Source organism: Physella acuta, unplaced genomic scaffold (genome assembly GCF_028476545.2).
Source record: "Physella acuta isolate Inbredline_101_S28 unplaced genomic scaffold, ASM2847654v3 ptg000054l, whole genome shotgun sequence".
In the NCBI taxonomy this organism is placed as follows: Eukaryota; Metazoa; Mollusca; class Gastropoda; family Physidae; genus Physella; species Physella acuta.
In genome coordinates, this window is record NW_026731574.1 from 20,673 (window position 1) to 40,068 (window position 19,396).

Sequence of the window (19,396 nt, forward strand, 5' to 3'; positions counted from 1 at the left end):
TCACAGGTGTCGATTGGTGTAGTGGTGACCTGATTCTAGTGACCCCCCCCCCCTGGTTTGGACCTCCCTCTAGTGGGGCCCCCTGAGGTAATCTCCCTCTAGTGGGGCCCCCTGGTGTACACCTGCCTCTAGTGGGGCCCCCTGGTGTACACCTGCCTCTAGTGGGGCCCCCTGAGGTAACCTGCCTCTAGTGGGGCCCCCTGGTGTACACCTGCCTCTAGTGGGGCCCCTGGTGTACACCTGCCTCTAGTGGGGCCCCCTGGTGTACACCTGCCTCTAGTGGGGCCCCCTGGTGTACACCTGCCTCTAGTGGGGCCCCCTGGTGTACACCTGCCTCTAGTGGGCTCCCCTGGTGTACACCTGCCTCTAGTGGGGCCCCCTGGTGTACACCTGCCTCTAGTGGGGCCCCCTGAGGTAACCTGCCTCTAGTGGGGCCCCCATCTGTTGTTTCCCCTCCCCGCCTTAGTGTCTGACGTAGTATCAGCCCAGATACCCAGGATGCAACATTGTGCAAGCGACCGTGACGTGTAGATGAAGACATTTCCTCAGGTCTCAAGGTCTGCATGAATGAGGTCAGCTGTCAAGAGAGTTGGGGTGGGGGTGCGGGTAGGGATGGGGGTGGGGGTTTGATGTTGGGAAGCTTTGAGGGGTAAAGATGAAAGTACACCACACACCCAGCTGTTTGACGTGCCGGCTGCTGTATCAGCTGAATCTGCTGTATCTGCTGTATCTGCTGTATCTGCTGAATCTGCTGTATCTGCTGTATCTGCTGTATCTGCTGTATCTGCTGTATCTGCTCTATCTGCTGTATCTGCTGGCTGGCAGATTTTAATAGGACAAATAACAGCAGGAGCTTCACAATCAGCTGATACAGCGAATGCTAATTTATAGACATACATACACATCCCGTTTATATATATATATATATATATATATATATATATATATATATATATATATATATATATATATATATATATATATATATATATATATGTGTGTGTGTGTGTGTGTATGTATATAAGCACCACATCTGTGTGTGAGCGTGTGTGTGTGTGAGTGTGTGTGTGCGTGTTTCACAAGTTTTCCCAGGATCTGATTTAATTGGCCAGTGGTTGATTAATGAACTAATTAACACATACCTGCGGCCTAATTAATCACAACGATAGCTTCACCACCCTCCCCGTTTTGTTACTAAAATGGGAATCAATACCTCACATTGCAATATTCTGTAGCACTGTGTGCCAGAAAAGTTGGGGGGGGGGGAGGGATTCAACCACCAACACCCCATTAACTCCAGATTTCGTTCAGTTGACAAAAATGTTAACCCACTTTCAGTTAGAGTTTTGAGACGCTCTCCACAACATTAATGTGACGCGCCTTTCCCTCTTTTACCGCAGAAAACGTGACACGAAACATAAAACACGTGATCGCCGTTTAATAAAAACCTTAATTTCCGCATGTGGGAAATTTTTTGTCTCCGTTTCTTGTCATAGCGACAAGTGGCTGCCAAAAATGTAGCACCTCGACTTGATAGAAAACTGGTTTCTGGCTTTTGAGAAACACGTGTCGTCTGGTAATTCCCGCCAATACACTAGTCGGGGGCGGTACCAGAAGGTCTCAAGATGATTTTTTAAATAGTTCGGCGTAGGTGAAAGTTTAGAGCAGGGGTTTCCAGGCTGGGGGTGTGTCATCTGGTGAGGTGTGTCTACTGGTGAGGTGTGTCTGAATTGTGTCTACTGGTGAGGTGTGTCGGAGGTGTGTCTACTGGTGAAGTGTGTCTGAATTGTGTCTACTGGTGAGGTGTGTCTGAGGTGTGTCTACTGGTGAGGTGTGTCTGAGGTGTGTCTACTGGTGAGGTGTGTCTGAGGTGTGTCTACTGGTGAGGTGTGTCGGAGGTGTGTCTCTGGTGAGGTGTGTCTGAGGTGTGTCTACTGGTGAGGTGTGTCTGAGGTGTGTCTACTGGTGAGGTGTGTCTGAGGTGTGTCTACTGGTGAGGTGTGTCTGAGGTGTGTCTACTGGTGAGGTGTGTCTACTGATGAGGTGTGTCTGAGGTGTGTCTACTAGTGAGGTGTGTCTGAGGTGTGTCTACTGGTGAGGTGTGTCTGAGGTGTGTCTACTGGTGAGGTGTGTCTGAGGTGTGTCTACTAGTGAGGTGTGTCTGAGGTGTGTCTACTGGTGAGGTGTGTCTGAGGTGTGTCTACTGGTGAGGTGTGTCTGAGGTGTGTCTACTGATGAGGTGCGAGGTTGTGGTGGTGGAGGTCTTCCAGACTTTTTTTTTGGGGGGGGGGGGCGGTCAACATTTTTTTTCCGGAGGGGGGGGGGGGGGGGTGGACACTAGTAAAAGTATATATTTTCTATATAAATTCCATTTCGTTCGGTCGGGGGGGGGGGGGGGGCGGTAGACTATCTTCGGGGGGGGGGGGGGGGGGTAGCACCCCCGAACAGATGCCTGGATGAAACTCTGGTGGAGGGGCGGACTTTAAGAATCTCTACTCTAGATTTTTCATACAAAGCACGACAGTCTCTTAGACCTGCTGTCTGACCTTGGCTCTGACAAACTGTTCTAAATTTGAGACACCCTATGACTCAAGCATGTTTTTGTGACGCTACGTTTCACATCCTTGATTTAGATCAGAACACCCCCCTCTCTACACCCCCTCCCTCACCCCCCACCCCCATCCCCACCCCCTTCTGTGGGAACATTTTGTAAATAAGTCTCCAGCTGAGGTGTCACACAGCCCACCACATGCACAATCAACCAGCCACGGTGACCCTTGAAGTCATGTGACCCTTGACGTCACGTGACTTCTTCACGTTTCTCCCAGGGCCAGATATTCCTGGCAACCGTGCGCTGATACATTTTTTTGGTTGGGACAAAAATTATTTTCTTGTCGTTTTTTTTTGACAAGTTTGTCCTTGACATTCTGGGTGTGAGAGGTGTCATTTTTTGAAAGATGGGATTAACACCTTTTCTGGTGAAATAGGTGTCGTATTGGGAGGTACAGTAGATGAGTTGAAGAGTAATCCAATAGGTAATGGTGTAGGAATGTTAGGGGACGTAACTAGACTATACAAGGGAAGCTACTAGACTTTACAGGGTACACAACTAGACTTTACAGGGGACACAACTAGACTTTACAGGGGACACAACTAGACTTTACAGGGGACACAACTAGACTTTACAGGGGACACAACTAGACTTTACAGGGGACAAAAATTTACAGGGGACACAACTAGACTTTACAGGGGACACAAATTTACAGGGGACACAACTAGACTTTACAGGGGACAAAAATTTACAGGGGACACAACTAGACTTTACAGGGAGCACAACTAGACTTTACAGGGGACACAACTAGACTTTACAGGGGACACAAACTAGACTTTACAGGGGACACAACTAGACTTTACAGGGGACAAAAATTTACAGGGGACACAACTAGACTTTACAGGGACAAAAATTTACAGGGGAACACAACTAGACTTTACAGGGGACAAAAATTTACAGGGGACACAACTAGACTTTACAGGGGACACAACTAGACTTTACAGGGGACACAACTAGACTTTACAGGGGACACAACTAGACTTTACAGGGGACACAACTAGACTTTACAGGAGACACAACTAGACTTTACAGGGGACACAACTAGACTTTACAGGGGACAAAAATTTACAGGGGACACAACTAGACTTTACAGGGGACAAAAATTTACAGGGGACACAACTAGACTTTACAGGGAGCACAACTAGACTTTACAGGGGACAAAAATTTACAGGGGACACAACTAGACTTTACAGGGAGCACAACTAGACTTTACAGGGGACACAACTAGACTTTACAGGGGACACAACTAGACTTTACAGGGGACACAACTAGACTTTACAGGGGACAAAAATTTACAGGGGACACAACTAGACTTTACAGGGGACACAACTAGACTTTACAGGGGACAAAAATTTACAGGGGACACAACTAGACTTTACAGGGGACACAACTAGACTTTACAGGGGACACAACTAGACTTTACAGGGGACACAACTAGACTTTACAGGGAGCACAACTAGACTTTACAGGGGACAAAAATTTACAGGGGACACAACTAGACTTTACAGGGAGCACAACTAGACTTTACAGGGGACACATCTAGACTTTACAGGAAACACAACTTTACAGAAGACACAACTAGACTTTACAGGGCCGTCACCATCTAATACACTACCAGAAAAACAGTTTCGTCTTCACAGCCAAGACCCTGGCAGAACTCCTATAAGCAACAGAAAATTACTTGGCATGCCGATTTGACACTTTTCATTAACTATTTTAACACGAATTTTAAATCTCTAAATCTTTTTTTACAGGTCGACTAACTCAGCCAATCTCTACAGAACCGGGACACAGAACTTCCTCGGCAGATCAGCTCGGTGTGGACCACCTACACTACACAGACCACATCGGTCCGCAGTTTACCCACTAGGCCGGCCCCCCACCCCAGTTTACCCACTAGCCGGCCCACACCCCAGTTTACCCACTAGCCGGCCCCCACCCCAGTTTACCCCACTAGCCGGCCCCCACCCCCACGTGCCAAGGTCAAGGCCAACCCCCAACGACCGCAGCCATGTCGATGCACCTGAAGAAGATCAAGTTCTCCTTCCTCCTCCTCCTCCTCCAGCTCATCTTCATCATCATCATGGGCATCTTCGGCGACTACGCCAAGAACGACTACTACCCCGAGCTCTACGGCAACGGGAGTGACGCCGTCTCAGAATCTACAGGGGTTCCATATCCAAGTAGGTTAATCCCACGTTAATCCCTCGTTAATCCATGTATTGTGTGGATAGACCGTGTCAAAAGGCGCTTGTGTGTATTCACCTAACACCGCGTGTGATGAAGTTTGATTCATCCCCGGGATGTCGAAACTTTTGTCCCCCCCCCCCCCCACCTACATCCACCCATAGTTTGAGCCCCCGCCCCATGCCCTTCTTCACAGTAAAAATTGTAACAACGCCCTCGTTACCGTGTTTAGACCCACAGTCCGAGAGAACGCCTGAAGCTACTTGAGAAACTCTAATTTAGACATAACCACAAAATACACACATCAATGTTAATCCACCTTTTATGAAGCTCTCATTTATGTCTCATTTAGACATAACCACAAAATACACACAGCAATGTTAATCCACCTTTTGTACAGCTGTACAACTTGTACAATGTACGGTTCACGTGTACAATATCATTTTTTGGACGTTATTTTTAAGCTGCAGAAATTTTTTTCCGAACCTGAATTAAACCTCAAGGTAACCGTTGCTACATAATTATTTGCTATCTAAAGCATTGACTTATACTAGAGCCAGTTTTGTGTGTGTAAGGGGGGGGGGGGTGTCAGTGTATATATATATATATATATATATATATATATATATATATATATATATATATATATATATATATATATATATATATATATATATATAGGCAGTAAGATTCGTAAATGTATTCTCTGTGACCAATAGCTTTAATTTGAGACAGTTGTCCGTAACTGGGGTGAGAGGGTGGGGGTTTCAAACACTTTGTATAAAAATAAAACGATCGAGCTTTGTTAACCCCGCCTTGCTGAAATGATTCCCACTGTGTTTCATGGCATGTTTTCAAAAGCCGAGGTATATTTAGAAGAGAGGGGAGGTAACTGGTTCTGGCTTGCTTTTGATGGACCTGAAAACACCAACAACAAATTTTGACGTCAGCACATTTTTTTTCTACACCTTCTGGAAGCGTCCTTCTGAACCTGGGTGTGTCTCTTTTAGATGACAAGTTTTATGTTGGCAGGGTCATCTTTGGGGGTGGGGGAGGGGGCGCACGGATTTTTTTTTCTTGCGTAAAATAAAAATTGTCGTACATTTTATTCTTTACTTATTTGGAAAAATAATTACTGAAATGATAGTATATATATATATATATATACATATATATATATATATATATATATATATATATATATATATATATATATATATATATATATATATATATATATATATATATATGCGTATACAATCAACCCTAAAAATAGTTTCACAATTTCTAACAAGTGAGAGACTCAGATCTGTATAAAAACGTTTTGCCCCACCCACCCCATCGCTCTGTAAGACAACACACAAACAAACACACACATGCACATACATAATTTAGGTCTAGCATAAGTTTAAGGTCATTGACCTCAGTTGAGAGCTACAATCTGCAACAATTTTTAATTAAAATTTTGATGTAAACATAAAATCAAGTTTTATAACTGTCTCTAGTCTAAACCACACTACCACAGTAGTTTTCTTCCGTCATCGAATAAATTAGAAGTCTTCTGATTCTGAAATATGATTATTTCCCCTGGTAGCATTACGCAGATGTAATGGGGGATAACTCTATAGAAATCCTACCGACAATACGGCACCTGTAACTTGAGTGGATCCTCTCCACAAGAGATTGGTGACAGACAGGTCCAAACGTTGACCTGCACTCTAGTATGGTCACGTGATGGTTTTAGGGTAACTTCCCGTGGAAAACATGTTATGTTGAGTTTAAATTTGGCCGGCATTTTTACTACATTACATTTTTTCTTAATTTAAAATTGAGTTGTTTGCCCGATACATTTTTTTCAATTTAAAAAAAAAACTGTTCATGAAAGAAATGTTGCAGGTCCTAAAAGTACGAGGTCTGTTTAATCATGCTAGACGCATGCGCAGTGTCATGTCTTCTTTAACACCTCAAAACACCTCTCTCATTGTGCACCGTCCTTCACCCTTAGACCAAAGAACCACCAGCTCTACACCCCCCCCCCCCCCCGACCCGTGGCTGCAACACTTTGAGGCCGTGTTAAGTACATTCAACCTACCCCAGGAGGATTGAAACATTTTTTTTACAAAAAAAATAAATTATTTGGCCTATTTCAAACATTATTTTCACTTTTTTTTCGTACTGGATTTTTTTTTCTCTGGGTACACGCTATGATTTGTTTTTCTCCCGTTAATGCCCGCCCGTGGGCTGTACCAGGTACTGTGGGCTGTACCAGGTACTGTGGGCTGTACCAGGTACTGTGGGCTGTACCAGGTACTGTGGGCTGTACCAGGTACTGTGGGCTGTACCAGGTACTGTTGTACCAGGTGGGCTGTACCAGGGCGCCGACCTTAAGGGGGCGAGAAAAAATTAGAAAGCTCATTTTAAGCTGAAGTATCGAATTATACACTGTCAAAGCTACGAAAAATAAACGACTACAAGGCTTCACACACTGATTTAACAACTTTGTGACACCGAAATAGAAATTCTTTCAGGAAAGTAACTGGTAAGAAGCGCCACAAACTTCTCTAACTGGGGGGGGGGGGGGGGGCGCTTTTTCACAGACAGGAATAACTATATATAGAAATGGGGGGGGGGGCGCAAAATTGATAGTCTGGATTAGGTCGCTACGCCTCTGTGTGTATGTCTAACCTATTATGGTTGTGTGTTGTTGTGTTCTCATGCAGATATTTTATGTTTTATTAAAATCTATATTCAAGAAACAGAAAAAAAAATTAATTAGAATGTTTCCCAACTTGAAATAAAATCATTGGAAAACGGTGATTTTATTGCAGTGAGCCAAAAAATCAATCAAAACACTTTAAGTGCATCCATTTATGCTGAAACATGTGTATGAACGAAATCATTCAAACTTCAACCTTTAGAATATTTTTTTTACTGATTAGCTTGACGTGCTTCAACTTTTAATGATTTCTACGTCAGGGCCTATAGAGCCATGAAAACGTTGATTTTTATTGAGTTCTGTGGTTTGTCATTAAAAATGTGCGCGTCATTTTAGAAATGTTTCCACAAAGGTCAAATGTCAACAAAATCAATGTATCCTCTCAACCCATGAATGTGATCAAAATTATTGAATACGAAAATATTTTTTGTAGCTTTGTGAAGAATTATATCTGAGTAAGGTAAACTGTCAGTTAAATTCATTACACTATATTACACACACGTATATAAGCATATATATATATATATATATATATATATATATATATATATATATATATATATATATATATATATATATATGGCTTGATATGCTTGATACATAAGCAACATCTGGCTCTCAACTTCCCAGATCTTGCGCTTTGAAATCCAATATACCAGTGGCGGAACTAGAAATCAAAGGCTCCCCCGCAAAGAAAAAACTAGGGCCCTCCTATATATATATATATATATATATATATATATTATATATATATATATATATATAAATATATATATATATATATATATATATATATATATATATATATATATATATATATATATATATATATATATAATCTATATCCTAAGTGAGTAATTTAGTCTACTTCATTGCAATATATAACCATTCTGAGTGAACAAAACAGAAAAATTTAGTCCACACTCAGTTAGAGTTAGAATAGTATCATAATCATGCTGGTCAAAAATATATAAAGACGTTAGCTTGACTCGTGAATGGTTTCTCGCGTTATGTTTATTTTTTTTCATTTTTGGCTTTTATAATATCAATTTTGAAAACATTGTTTTTTATAGCCATACTATTGTATAGTACGTCTTATTTAAGTAACAATTCATAGAATCAATTGCTTTTTAATATACATAGTACAAAGCTATTTAAATGAGCTTCGTGGGCATCCCTATTTTAAAGAAGGGCAGTAAGGCTTGGAAGTAGTGTGAATGTTTGCCTACCTTTCAAACTATAGCTCTTGTAGATTTTAAAATATTTTTCTACGCAACAATCTCTGCTACAGTAGACCTGTTTTTTTTTTTTTTTTTTTTTTTTTTTTACAAAACCACTTTCAAGATGCATGAAAAACATAATTTTTGAAAAAAAAATTCATTGTTTTTTGGTCGGAACTGGGCCCCTAAACGTCATGCCCCCCCCCCCCCCGCATTGCGGGGTCTGGCGGTATGGTAGTTCCGCCCCTGCAATATACATAATCATCTAATCGCATATCCTATTAGAGAACCATTTTTTAAAAATAAAGGGCCTATTTAAAGAACGACTTATATTCCTGTCTTTAGATGTCGTGTAGTCTATTCTCGAATCTCAAAAACCCATTTAAGTTTTTTTTGTTAAATTATTTTAATTACATTTTAACTGAGTTGAAAACTTGTAAGACTCGCCCCCCCCCCCCCCCCACACACACACACACAGATTTCTCTATTCTAATTCTGAAAACATCTTCATGTCCCAAAAATTGTGCTAATCTCTGCGAAGGTTATCTGCTCCTGTAGCGGCGATATCTTACGATCTGCGTTACAATATCTATCAAGCGTATATCTGACGAGGTAAGCTTTATGACGCGGTACCGTTTTTATGGTCGCCTACATGGGAAACGTTATCTCAACTGCTCATTCAAGAATACCCTAAACAGATCCCGTGTTTTGAACATGGCGCCGCGCGGGGCATTGTGGGAGAGATGATTCTAGCACCGGTCCGCTACTTGATGGCCGGGGAGATTGCGGTCATGGATGATAAACGTCACGCGTCACGGAACTTACGTAACTCGGTGGAGCGCTGAAAAGTGATTGTCTGATGAAAATGTCAAAAGTTATGGAAAATAAATTCTTTGAAAAGCCTGGTCTTGTACGGGGAGATGTGATAGATGTGGTCGAGTGATAGTTCTATTCAAGGGTGTACAGGCAGTTGAAGCGGGGAGATGAGATCAACATTAGAGCAAGTGATAGAACTCTCTGGAACCCTAGTGTCTGATAGTACTGAACCCTAGTGTGTGATAGTACTATCTGGAACCCTAGTGTCTGATAACACTGAACCCTAGTATGTGATCTCTCTAGAACCCTAGTGTCTGATAGCACTGAACCCTAGTGTCTGATAGCACTGAACCCTAGTGTCTGATAGCACTGAACCCTAGTGTCTGATAGCACTGAACCCTAGTGTCTGATAGCACTGAACCCTAGTGTCTGATAGCACTGAACCCTAGTGTCTGATAGCACTGAACCCTGGTGTCTGATAGCACTGAACCCTAGTGTCTGATAGCACTGAACCCTAGTGTCTGATAGCACTGAACCCTAGTGTCTGATAGCACTGAACCCTAGTGTCTGATAGCACTGAACCCTAGTGTGTGATAGTGCTGAACCCTAGTATGTGATGACGGTGTATCGCACTACGGGCGTTAGTTAACGATACTTGGTGTATGGGTAATGTGCATCAGGAAGTGGTGCACTAGTGGTGGCTGGTGTATCAGGGGATAGTGCACCGCGATCTAGATCCTGTAGGCACGGTGTATGTGTTTGGGTGAGGGTGGAGGAGGGGGGGGGCTAAATTATATGACCTTGATGTTTTTTACAGAGTCTGAAAAATAAGCCGAGCCTAATTGAAATTCTAAATCCGTTTTGTCAAACCCTGTACAAAACCCTGCACAAAACCCTGTACAAAACCCTTTACAAAAACCCTGTACAAATTCTGTAAAAATTTTATTACGCGCCGTTAGGGCGAGTCGAGCAGAACGTCAATAGCTGAAGACAAAACATCGATTTGTAGCGTCTCGTGTCTTTTGTTGTGGTAGGGGGGCAGGGCTCGGAGATTATTTTATGACGTTGCTGATAGATTGATAGCTTTAAACTGTGAGGTAGGTGTGTGTGTGTGGGGGGGGGGGGGGTAATGGTGTTATAATTGGGAGCGGTGCATACATTAAAATAAATAATACATGACACCATCGTACTGAAATGAGGTGGGTTTGGCGAGAGTGCTGAAATGTAACTAGAACAAATTGAGTGGTAGAGCGGTATGCTGTGATTAGATTTTTGTCGATCACATTCCAATGACATTTCTTGGCCTGACCATGACATTTCCTAGACTGACCATGACATATCTTAATCTGACCATGACATTTCCAAGACTCACCATAACATATCCTAATAAACTGACCATAACATTTCCTAGACTGACCAAGACATTTCTTAAACTGACCATGACATTTCCTAGACTGACCATGACATTTCCTAGACTGACCATGACATTTCCAAGACTGACCATGACATTTCCTAGACTGACCATGATATTTCCTAGACTGACCATGACATTTCCTAGACTGACCATGATATTGCCTAGACTGACCATGACATTTCCTAGACTGACCATGACATTTCCTAGACTGACCATGACATTTCCTAGACTGACCATGACATTTCCTAGACTGACCATGACATTTCCTTGACTGACCATGACATTGCCTAGACTGACCCTGACATTTCCTAGACTGACCATGACATTGCCTAGACTGACCCTGACATTTCCTAGACTGACCATGACATTTCCTAGACTGACCCTGACATTTCCTTGACTGACCATGACATTTACTAGACTGACCATGACATTTCCTAGACTGACCATGACATTTCTTCAACTGACCATGACATTTCTTCAACTGACCATGACATTTCTTCAACTGACCATGACATTTCTTCAACTGACCATGACATTTCTTCAACTGACCATGACATTTCTTCAACTGACCATGACATTTCTTCAACTGACCATGACATTTCTTCAACTGACCATCACATTTCTTCAACTGACCATGACATTTCTTCAACTGACCATGACATTTTCTAGACTGACCCTGACATTTCCTAGACTGACCATGACATTGCCTAGACTGACCCTGACGTTTCCTAGACTGACCATGACATTTCCTAGACTGACCCTGACATTTCCTTGACTGACCATGACATTTCCTAGACTGACCATGACATTTCCTAGACTGACCCTGACATTTCCTTGACTGACCATGACATTGCCTAGACTGACCCTGACATTTCCTAGACTGACCATGACATTTCTTCAACTGACCATGACATTTCTTCAACTGACCATGACATTTCTTCAACTGACCATGATATTTCTTCAACTGACCATGACATTTCTTCAACTGACCATGACATTTCTTCAACTGACCATGACATTTCTTCAACTGACCATGACATTTCTTCAACTGACCATGACATTTCTTCAACTGACCATGCAGTTTCTTGGACTATGATATAACCTCGGTCTTTGTTTGTCGTGTTTAACAACTACACAAGTCTATCCCAGGTCAGAAGCAGAGAATATTTGCCCATGTGAATGTTGTCTATGGAGTTTTATGTTAGTCAAGACTTACCCCCCCCCACCCCATCACTTCACTCTGTGTTTATTTAAACAAGTTTCTAAGAAATTGTCAGCTTCACGGTGCTGATTGACACGAACTTTAATCACCCAACAGGTCTTTAACAATGTACAAAAAACCTGGGTTTACTTCCTGTACCTGAACCTGGAACTTCCGGTCAACTGTTCACCTACCCCCAGCCACACTTCCGGTCAACTGTTGACCTACCCCCAGCCACACTTCCGGTCAACTGTTGACCTACCCCCAGCCACACTTCCGGTCAACTGTTGACCTACCCCCGGCCACACTTCCGGTCCACATTTGACTGACTTACCCCCGGCCACATCTTGACCTGTCTTGTGTGATCCACAGATTTCATGGACGTCAATGGCATGATCTTTGTGGGCTTTGGTTTCCTGATGACCTTCCTGAAGAACTACGGCTTCGGTGCCGTGGGTCTAAACCTGATGGTGAGTGCTGTCTGCGTGCAGTGGGCGGCCATCGTGCGAGGCTTCATACACTACGACATCCTGGGAGGGGAGAAGTTCCACATCTCCGTCATTGAGTGAGTACAATCTGTTGTTTAACGTGAGTACAATCTCGTATCTAACGTGAGTACAGTCTCTGGTCTAACGTGAGTACAATCTGTTGTTTAACGTGAGTACAATCTTGTGTCTAACGTGATTATAGTGCCAGACATACAGCACACATATATGCAGCATGCCCTGTCAGTCATACATCATACAATGCCAGTCATACATATCATCTAATTTCGTATCGAAGATGTCACCCCATCAGTCAAACAGCTTGTTCTAATAAATCCCCCTACCCCTCACCCCCACCCCCTGTAGCATGGTGACCTACGACTTTGCCACCGCGACGGTTCTCATCTCATTCGGTGCCGTCCTGGGTAAGGCCAGTCCCGTCCAGCTGCTCATCATGGGCATCTTTGAGATCCTGCTGGCCCAGATCAACGAGTACATTGGTATCGATCTCCTACATGTAAGTAACCGATACATTATGGTATCGATCCTACTAAATTTAAGTTATCCGATACATTATGAACTGCCACAATGACCATCACCCCACAATGACCATCACCCCACAATGACCATCTCCCCACAAGGACCATCACCCCACAATGACCATCTCCCCACACATCACCCCACAATGACCATCACCCCACAATGACCATCTCCCCACAAGGACCATCACCCCACAATGACCATCTCCCCACACATCAGTGGCGTAGCGAGGTGGGGTGTCACCCGGTGCGGCACTTAATGGTGTCACCCCCCCCCCCCCAGAGGCGTAGTGACCCTTCCCTTTCAAGTTTTCGATTTGCACCCCCCTCAAGTTTTCGATTTGCACCCCCCCCCCCCCTCTCAAACTTTCGATTTGCACCCCCCGTCAAGTTTTCGATTTGCACCCCCCCCCCTACATCAGTGGCGTAGCGAGGTCGGGTGTCACCCGGTGCGGCACTTAATGGTGTCACCCCCCCCCCCCCCAGAGGTGTAGCGACCCTTCCCTTTCAAACTTTCGATTTGCACCCCCCCCCCTCAAGTTTTTCTCTATATGTTTTGCTATTTTTTGCCTTGGTGTCACCCCCCTGAATGGTGTCACCCGGTGCGGTCCGCACCCCCGTCCCCCCCTCGCTACGCCCCTGCCACACATCACCCCACAATGACCATCTCCCCACAACCTCTTGTAGGTCCGCGACATCGGCGAGTCCATGTTTATCCACATGTTTGGCGCCTACTTTGGGTTGGCTGTGGCCCGCGTGCTCTACTCGTCAGACGTCGAGAAGTCGAGCAAGGAGGGCAGCGTCTACCACTCCGACATCTTCGCCATGATTGGTCAGATATTTTACGTTACTTTTTAAATTGTAAACTTAGTCGTTATGATTGGTCAGATATTTTACGTTACTTTTTAAATTGTAACCCTAGATTAAAAGAAGCGAACCCATCATTGAAGTCAAATGTGTGACGAGTTGAGACTTTGGTTTCAGGTACCGTCTTCCTGTGGATCTTCTGGCCCTCCTTCAACGGCGGGTTTGCAGACGACCAACAGCAGAAAGACCGTGCCTACCTCAACACCTTCTTCTCGCTGTGTGCCGCCACGGCCGTGACCTTCGCCATCTCCAGCCTAGTGGACAAGGAGGGCAAGTTCAACATGGTAGGTCAGTGGGTCAGTGGGTCAGTAGGTCAGTAAGTCACTGGGTCAGTGGGTAGATGGGTCAGTAGTTCAGCATGTTGTGGTCAGTGGGTTGGTCAGCCTAGTGGACATGGTGGGGCAAGCTTAATATGGTAGGTTAATGAGTTAGTAGGTCAGTGGGTCAGTAGGTCAGTGGGTCAGTTGGTAGGTAGGTCAGTAGGTCAGTAAGTGGTCAGGGGGCAGGTCAGCCTAGTGGACATGGTGGGGTAAGCTAAACATGGTAGGACTAGGTCGGTAGTTACGGTTAGTGTGTGGGTAAGAGGGTAGTTATTGATCACGTGAGCAATCTCTCACTAACACCATCCACAGGTTCACGTACAGAACTCCACCCTAGCCGGGGGCGTGGCCGTCGGGGCGTCAGCACAGATGCCCATGCACCCGTTCGGTGCCATGATCTTCGGCTCTGTGGCGGGGCTCATCAGCGTGCTGGGGTACAGGTACTTGACGGTAAGTCATAGATTTATGCTGGGGTACAGGTACTTGACGGTAAGTCATAGATTTATGCTGGGGTACAGGTACATGACGGTAAGTCATAGATTTATGCTGGGGTACAGGTACCTGACGGTAAGTCATAGATTTATGCTGGGGTACAGGTACTTGACGGTAAGTCATAGATTTATGCTGGGGTACAGGTACTTGACGGTAAGTCATAGATTTATGCTGGGGTACAGGTACTTGACGGTAAGTCATAGATTTATGTTGGGCTACAGGTACTTGACGGTAAGTCATAGATTTATGCTGGGGTACAGGTACTTGACGGTAAGTCATAGATTTATGCTGGGGTACAGGTACTTGACGGTAAGTCACAGATTTATGCTGGGGTACAGGTACTTGACGGTAAGTCATAGATTTATGCTGGGGTACAGGTACTTGACGGTAAGTCATAGATTTATGCTGGGGTACAGGTACTTGACGGTAAGTCATAGATTTATGCTGGGGTACAGGTACTTGACGGTAAGTCACAGATTTATGCTGGGGTACAGGTACTTGACGGTAAGTCATAGATTTATGCTGGGGTACAGGTACTTGACGGTAAGTCATAGATTTATGCTGGGGTACAGGTACTTGACGGTAAGTCATAGATTTATGCTGGGGTACAGGTACTTGACGGTAAGTCATAGATTTATGCTGGGGTACAGGTACTTGACGGTAAGTCACAGATTTATGCTGGGGTACAGGTACTTGACGGTAAGTCACAGATTTATGCTGGGGTATAGGTACTTGACGGTAAGTCATAGATTTATGCTGGGGTACAGGTACTTGACGGTAAGTCACAGATTTATGTACGGCTACAGGTAGAGGGTGTAGAGTGTTCGTGTTTTATTTGCGGGCTAGACAGGACCCAACAAATAAGAATTTATTTGCTTACCTGCTATGTTTCAGCCCCTGATGAGGAAGTACCTGAAGATCCATGACACCTGTGATTGATTTGTTTACCTGCTATGTTTCAGCCATTGATTTGTTTACCTGATATGTTTCAGCCCCTGATTTGTTTACCTGATATGTTTCAGCCCCTGATGAGGAAGTACCTGAAGATCCACGACACCTGTGGCGTCCACAATCTGCACGGCATGCCGGGATTTCTGGCCGCTGTTGGCGCTGCTGTGTTGGCCGCCATTTCCGGAAGTTGGTCTCAGCATGAGTAGGTCTTTTCTAGGTCTTTTCTGGGTCTTTTTCTGTAGGTCTTTTCTAGGTCTTTTCTGGGACTTTTTCTGTAGGTCTTTTCTAGGTCTTTTCTGGGACTTTTTCTGTAGGTCTTTTCTAGGTCTTTTCTAGGTCTTTTTCTGTAGGTCTTTTCTTCATAGGTCTTTCGTTTGTAGATATTTTGTTTGTAGGTCTTTTCTAAGTCTTTTTCTGTAGGCCTTTTCTTTGTATGTTTTGTTTGTAGGTCTTTTGTTGGTCTTTTTCTGTAGGTTTTTTCTGTATGTCTTTATTTTGTAGGCCTTTTGTTTTCTGTCATCACAAATTCACCAACACACATGAACACAAACACGCAGCAACGCATACTATCACACATAAAAACACACACCAACACACACACACACACAAACACACGTAGCAACACACTTAAGTCCACACAGATCAAACGTTGACACAACTCCTCCCCCCTCCCCTCCCCTCCCCAGCCGAGAGACCATCTTCCCCGAGACGATGCCAGACGGAGCGACAGACGACGCCCTGGGCCGGACCCCCGTGGAGCAGGGGGGGTACCAGATGTTGGCGGCCGTCATCACGCTGGGGTTCGCCATCGTTGGGGGCACCTTTACAGGTAAGTCTGAGATGGGGGGATGGGGGTGGGGGGTGACAGCACCATGGGAGCACCTTTACATGTAAGTCTGAGATGGGGGATGGGGTTGGTGGGAGAAGGGGGAGGGGGTCAAAGGCGAAAACTTTTAATTTTACAGGGAAAACTTTACTTTGTCTTGCTAAATTATTATTTGATGATAATTTAAGTAAATCATGCGAACATAGATTGTCATTATCCTACAGGTGGGGGCAGGAGGTGTGGGGCGAGACCCAAGCAAAAATTTATAATTTAAAACCGTTAAATACACCACTAAGCATTTCTTTAAATCCTCCACCAGAGAAGTGCGGGGGGGGGGGTACCTTACGCGGCTTATTTAGCACACTGGCTAGTGTGTCATGATCTAGTTTCCTATATTATCCCTGTAGGATTTATGCTGATATGACCTAGTTTCCTCTGCTATCCCTGTAGGATTTATCCTGACATGACCTAGTTTCCTCTACTATCCCTGCAGGATTTATCCTGAAGATCCCCATCTGGGATATGCCGAAGGACGAGGATATCTTTAACGACACTGACAATTGGGAGGTGCCGGAGGAAGGCTTTACAGCAGAGAAGTCGTCCAATCAGTACAAAGTTTCCAACTCGAACCACATCGAGATGACCATGCCAATGTAAAGTCTGCATTCATTGGTTGGTCTTTTCTGCTGCACCTGCATGCTATTATTTTAGGCAGCTTAATTTCCGATTATACATTTTTTTTACTATATTATGCTGCTTAATTTCCGGTAAAGTTCTTTGTTTTACTATATAAAGCAGCTTAACTTCCGATTACAATTTCCGGTTACATTTTTAAAATTTTACTATAACAGGCAGTTTAGTTTCCGGTTAAACTTTTTAATCTTACAACTTTATGCGTTTTTCACTGTTTTTTTTAAGGGTTAAATTTAGTCAAATTCTTAAATCTCAACACCGAATTTAAAACAAAATAAACCGGTAGTGATCTCCCCTAAACTTTCTCGAATATTCTTATATAAAACAACAGGGGATGGTAACTGGGGATATAGTTATGATTTTTAATCCATTTTAAATACTGAAACTTTTAAAAATAGAATAGAATCTCAGTAAAAAACAATTGCGCACCAAGCGAACGCCTAATAAAGGTGTGTATAATAGTGCGCAATATTATTAGTACTTTAAAAATTTACATTAGTTTTTTGAGAAATCGGAAGTAGCGTAAATTACTACTTCCGGTCAACGGAAATTACTCAAAATTTAACAGAAGGTAGAGAATTAGATCTTTTACTTACATGTGAAATTTCATTTATCTATCTGAAATAGTACTCAAGTTATAGGCTTTTGAAAAATTCAAAGTAGAAAAAGTACCACTTCCGGTTGTCGGAAATCGCTCAAAAGTTGATACGGATCTACGATTTTGATAAAATACTTATATATGAAATTTCATCAACCTAACTGTAACGGTACTCAAGTTATCGTGTTTACACACGGACAGACACACAGACACACACACACACAGACATACGGACAAGATTGCAAAATTATGTTTTTCCGTATCAGTGAGGTGTAAAACGTCGAGATTTGTAAAAATCTCGATTTTTTTTTTTGCACGATTACAATACTTTCTCTATACTACGTATATACGAGAAAGTAAAAATGGTTTAGATCTAATTATTTTATAAGTAGCCTACTGAGGTAAAAGTAATCAAAAAATTAGGTAAGGGGTGGAAGCAGGCGTTGTAACTGAAATAGCAATATAAACATAAAGTGATATTTCAACGCCAAGGGTACAGAATATAGTTTCGGTGCCGAGTGGAATGGTAGGTTCGGAACCCGTCGGGTCTGTCTGTTCTGTCTTTACTTGGACTATATTCTGTACCTTTGTCTACCCTTGGCGTTGAAATATCACTTTATGTTTATATTGCTATCAAAAAATTATGACCCGATAAAGAAATATATTAAGTCTGAATGAGTTAGAGATAACTTAAAGTATTAATTGATAACAATATTTTTGTATTTTAGGGGTAAAAATTACTTTTAAAAGAACCTGTATAATTGTTATTTATTTTTTTATTTTTTTATTTTTTGCAGGGAAGCGGAGAAGCTGCTTAGACCAGCATTTCAAGCGAAAGGTTAAGCAACTCATGTAAATAGACAAATGCTTCAAAACATCGTAGTTATGTACCCTTAGTCTCCTTGTGGGATGGATTCGAATGCAATCAAGCGATCCTGTTCAAAAACTGGGATAATATGTATAACTTTATATATATATATATATATATATATATATATATATATATATATATATATATATATATATATATATATATATATATATATATATATATATCGAATTGTAGCATTCGAAGAAAGGTGAACTGTTTGTAATTGTTTACTCTAAAATAAAAGTGACTTCTTGTAATAGTCACTAGCAAGAGTGGGAAATCCAAAAGTCTTGAAGAAGACATTTTGTAGGTGACCCAATTCTTGATTTTTTCTTTCATCTTTCCGTTTCTCCTCTTATGTTTTGTTTCCACTCCTTTAAAAGATAATGTGAACAATTGTACCGTCTTCATTAACATTGTCATTAACATTATCTCGTTCATCTAACAATTGGATCACTTCTTGTAACCCTGTATGAGCGCGGCGTGTACATGCGTGGTGTGGCAACTGGCGTGGCGATGTTTCTCCATTCAACATTTGAGCCAGTGATCAACCTACATTGTGTTTCTTTCAGATTTTTTTTTTCAAAAG

The 19,396-nt window shown here is 42.9% G+C and overlaps 2 protein-coding genes across 3 annotated transcripts; one reads left to right on the top strand and one right to left on the bottom strand.

Moving 5' to 3' along the window:
* Window positions 1–217: 217 nt before the first annotated feature.
* LOC131946912 (P-selectin glycoprotein ligand 1-like) lies at window positions 218–905 on the bottom strand. Its single transcript, XM_059307926.1, has 2 exons — window positions 675–905; window positions 218–577 (listed from the first exon to the last, which is right to left on the bottom strand). The coding sequence occupies exons 1-2, from the start codon at window positions 903–905 to the stop codon at window positions 218–220; spliced, it is 591 nt and encodes a 196-aa protein (XP_059163909.1).
* A 3,648-nt stretch (window positions 906–4,553) lies between these two features.
* On the top strand, window positions 4,554–18,948 carry LOC131946918 (ammonium transporter Rh type A). 2 transcript variants are annotated; one of them, XM_059307951.1, is made up of 10 exons: window positions 4,554–4,794; window positions 12,538–12,730; window positions 13,017–13,167; window positions 13,877–14,021; window positions 14,174–14,340; window positions 14,689–14,826; window positions 15,891–16,021; window positions 16,506–16,648; window positions 17,139–17,317; window positions 18,734–18,948. In XM_059307951.1, exons 1-9 carry the CDS (start codon window positions 4,623–4,625, stop codon window positions 17,300–17,302), a joined length of 1,404 nt encoding a protein of 467 aa, XP_059163934.1. In that variant the 5' UTR covers window positions 4,554–4,622; the 3' UTR covers window positions 17,303–17,317; window positions 18,734–18,948. The 2 variants fall into 2 exon arrangements, with proteins under 2 accessions (XP_059163934.1, XP_059163923.1); XM_059307940.1 differs by having other exon boundaries at window positions 17,139–17,298.
* Window positions 18,949–19,396: the final 448 nt, after the last annotated feature.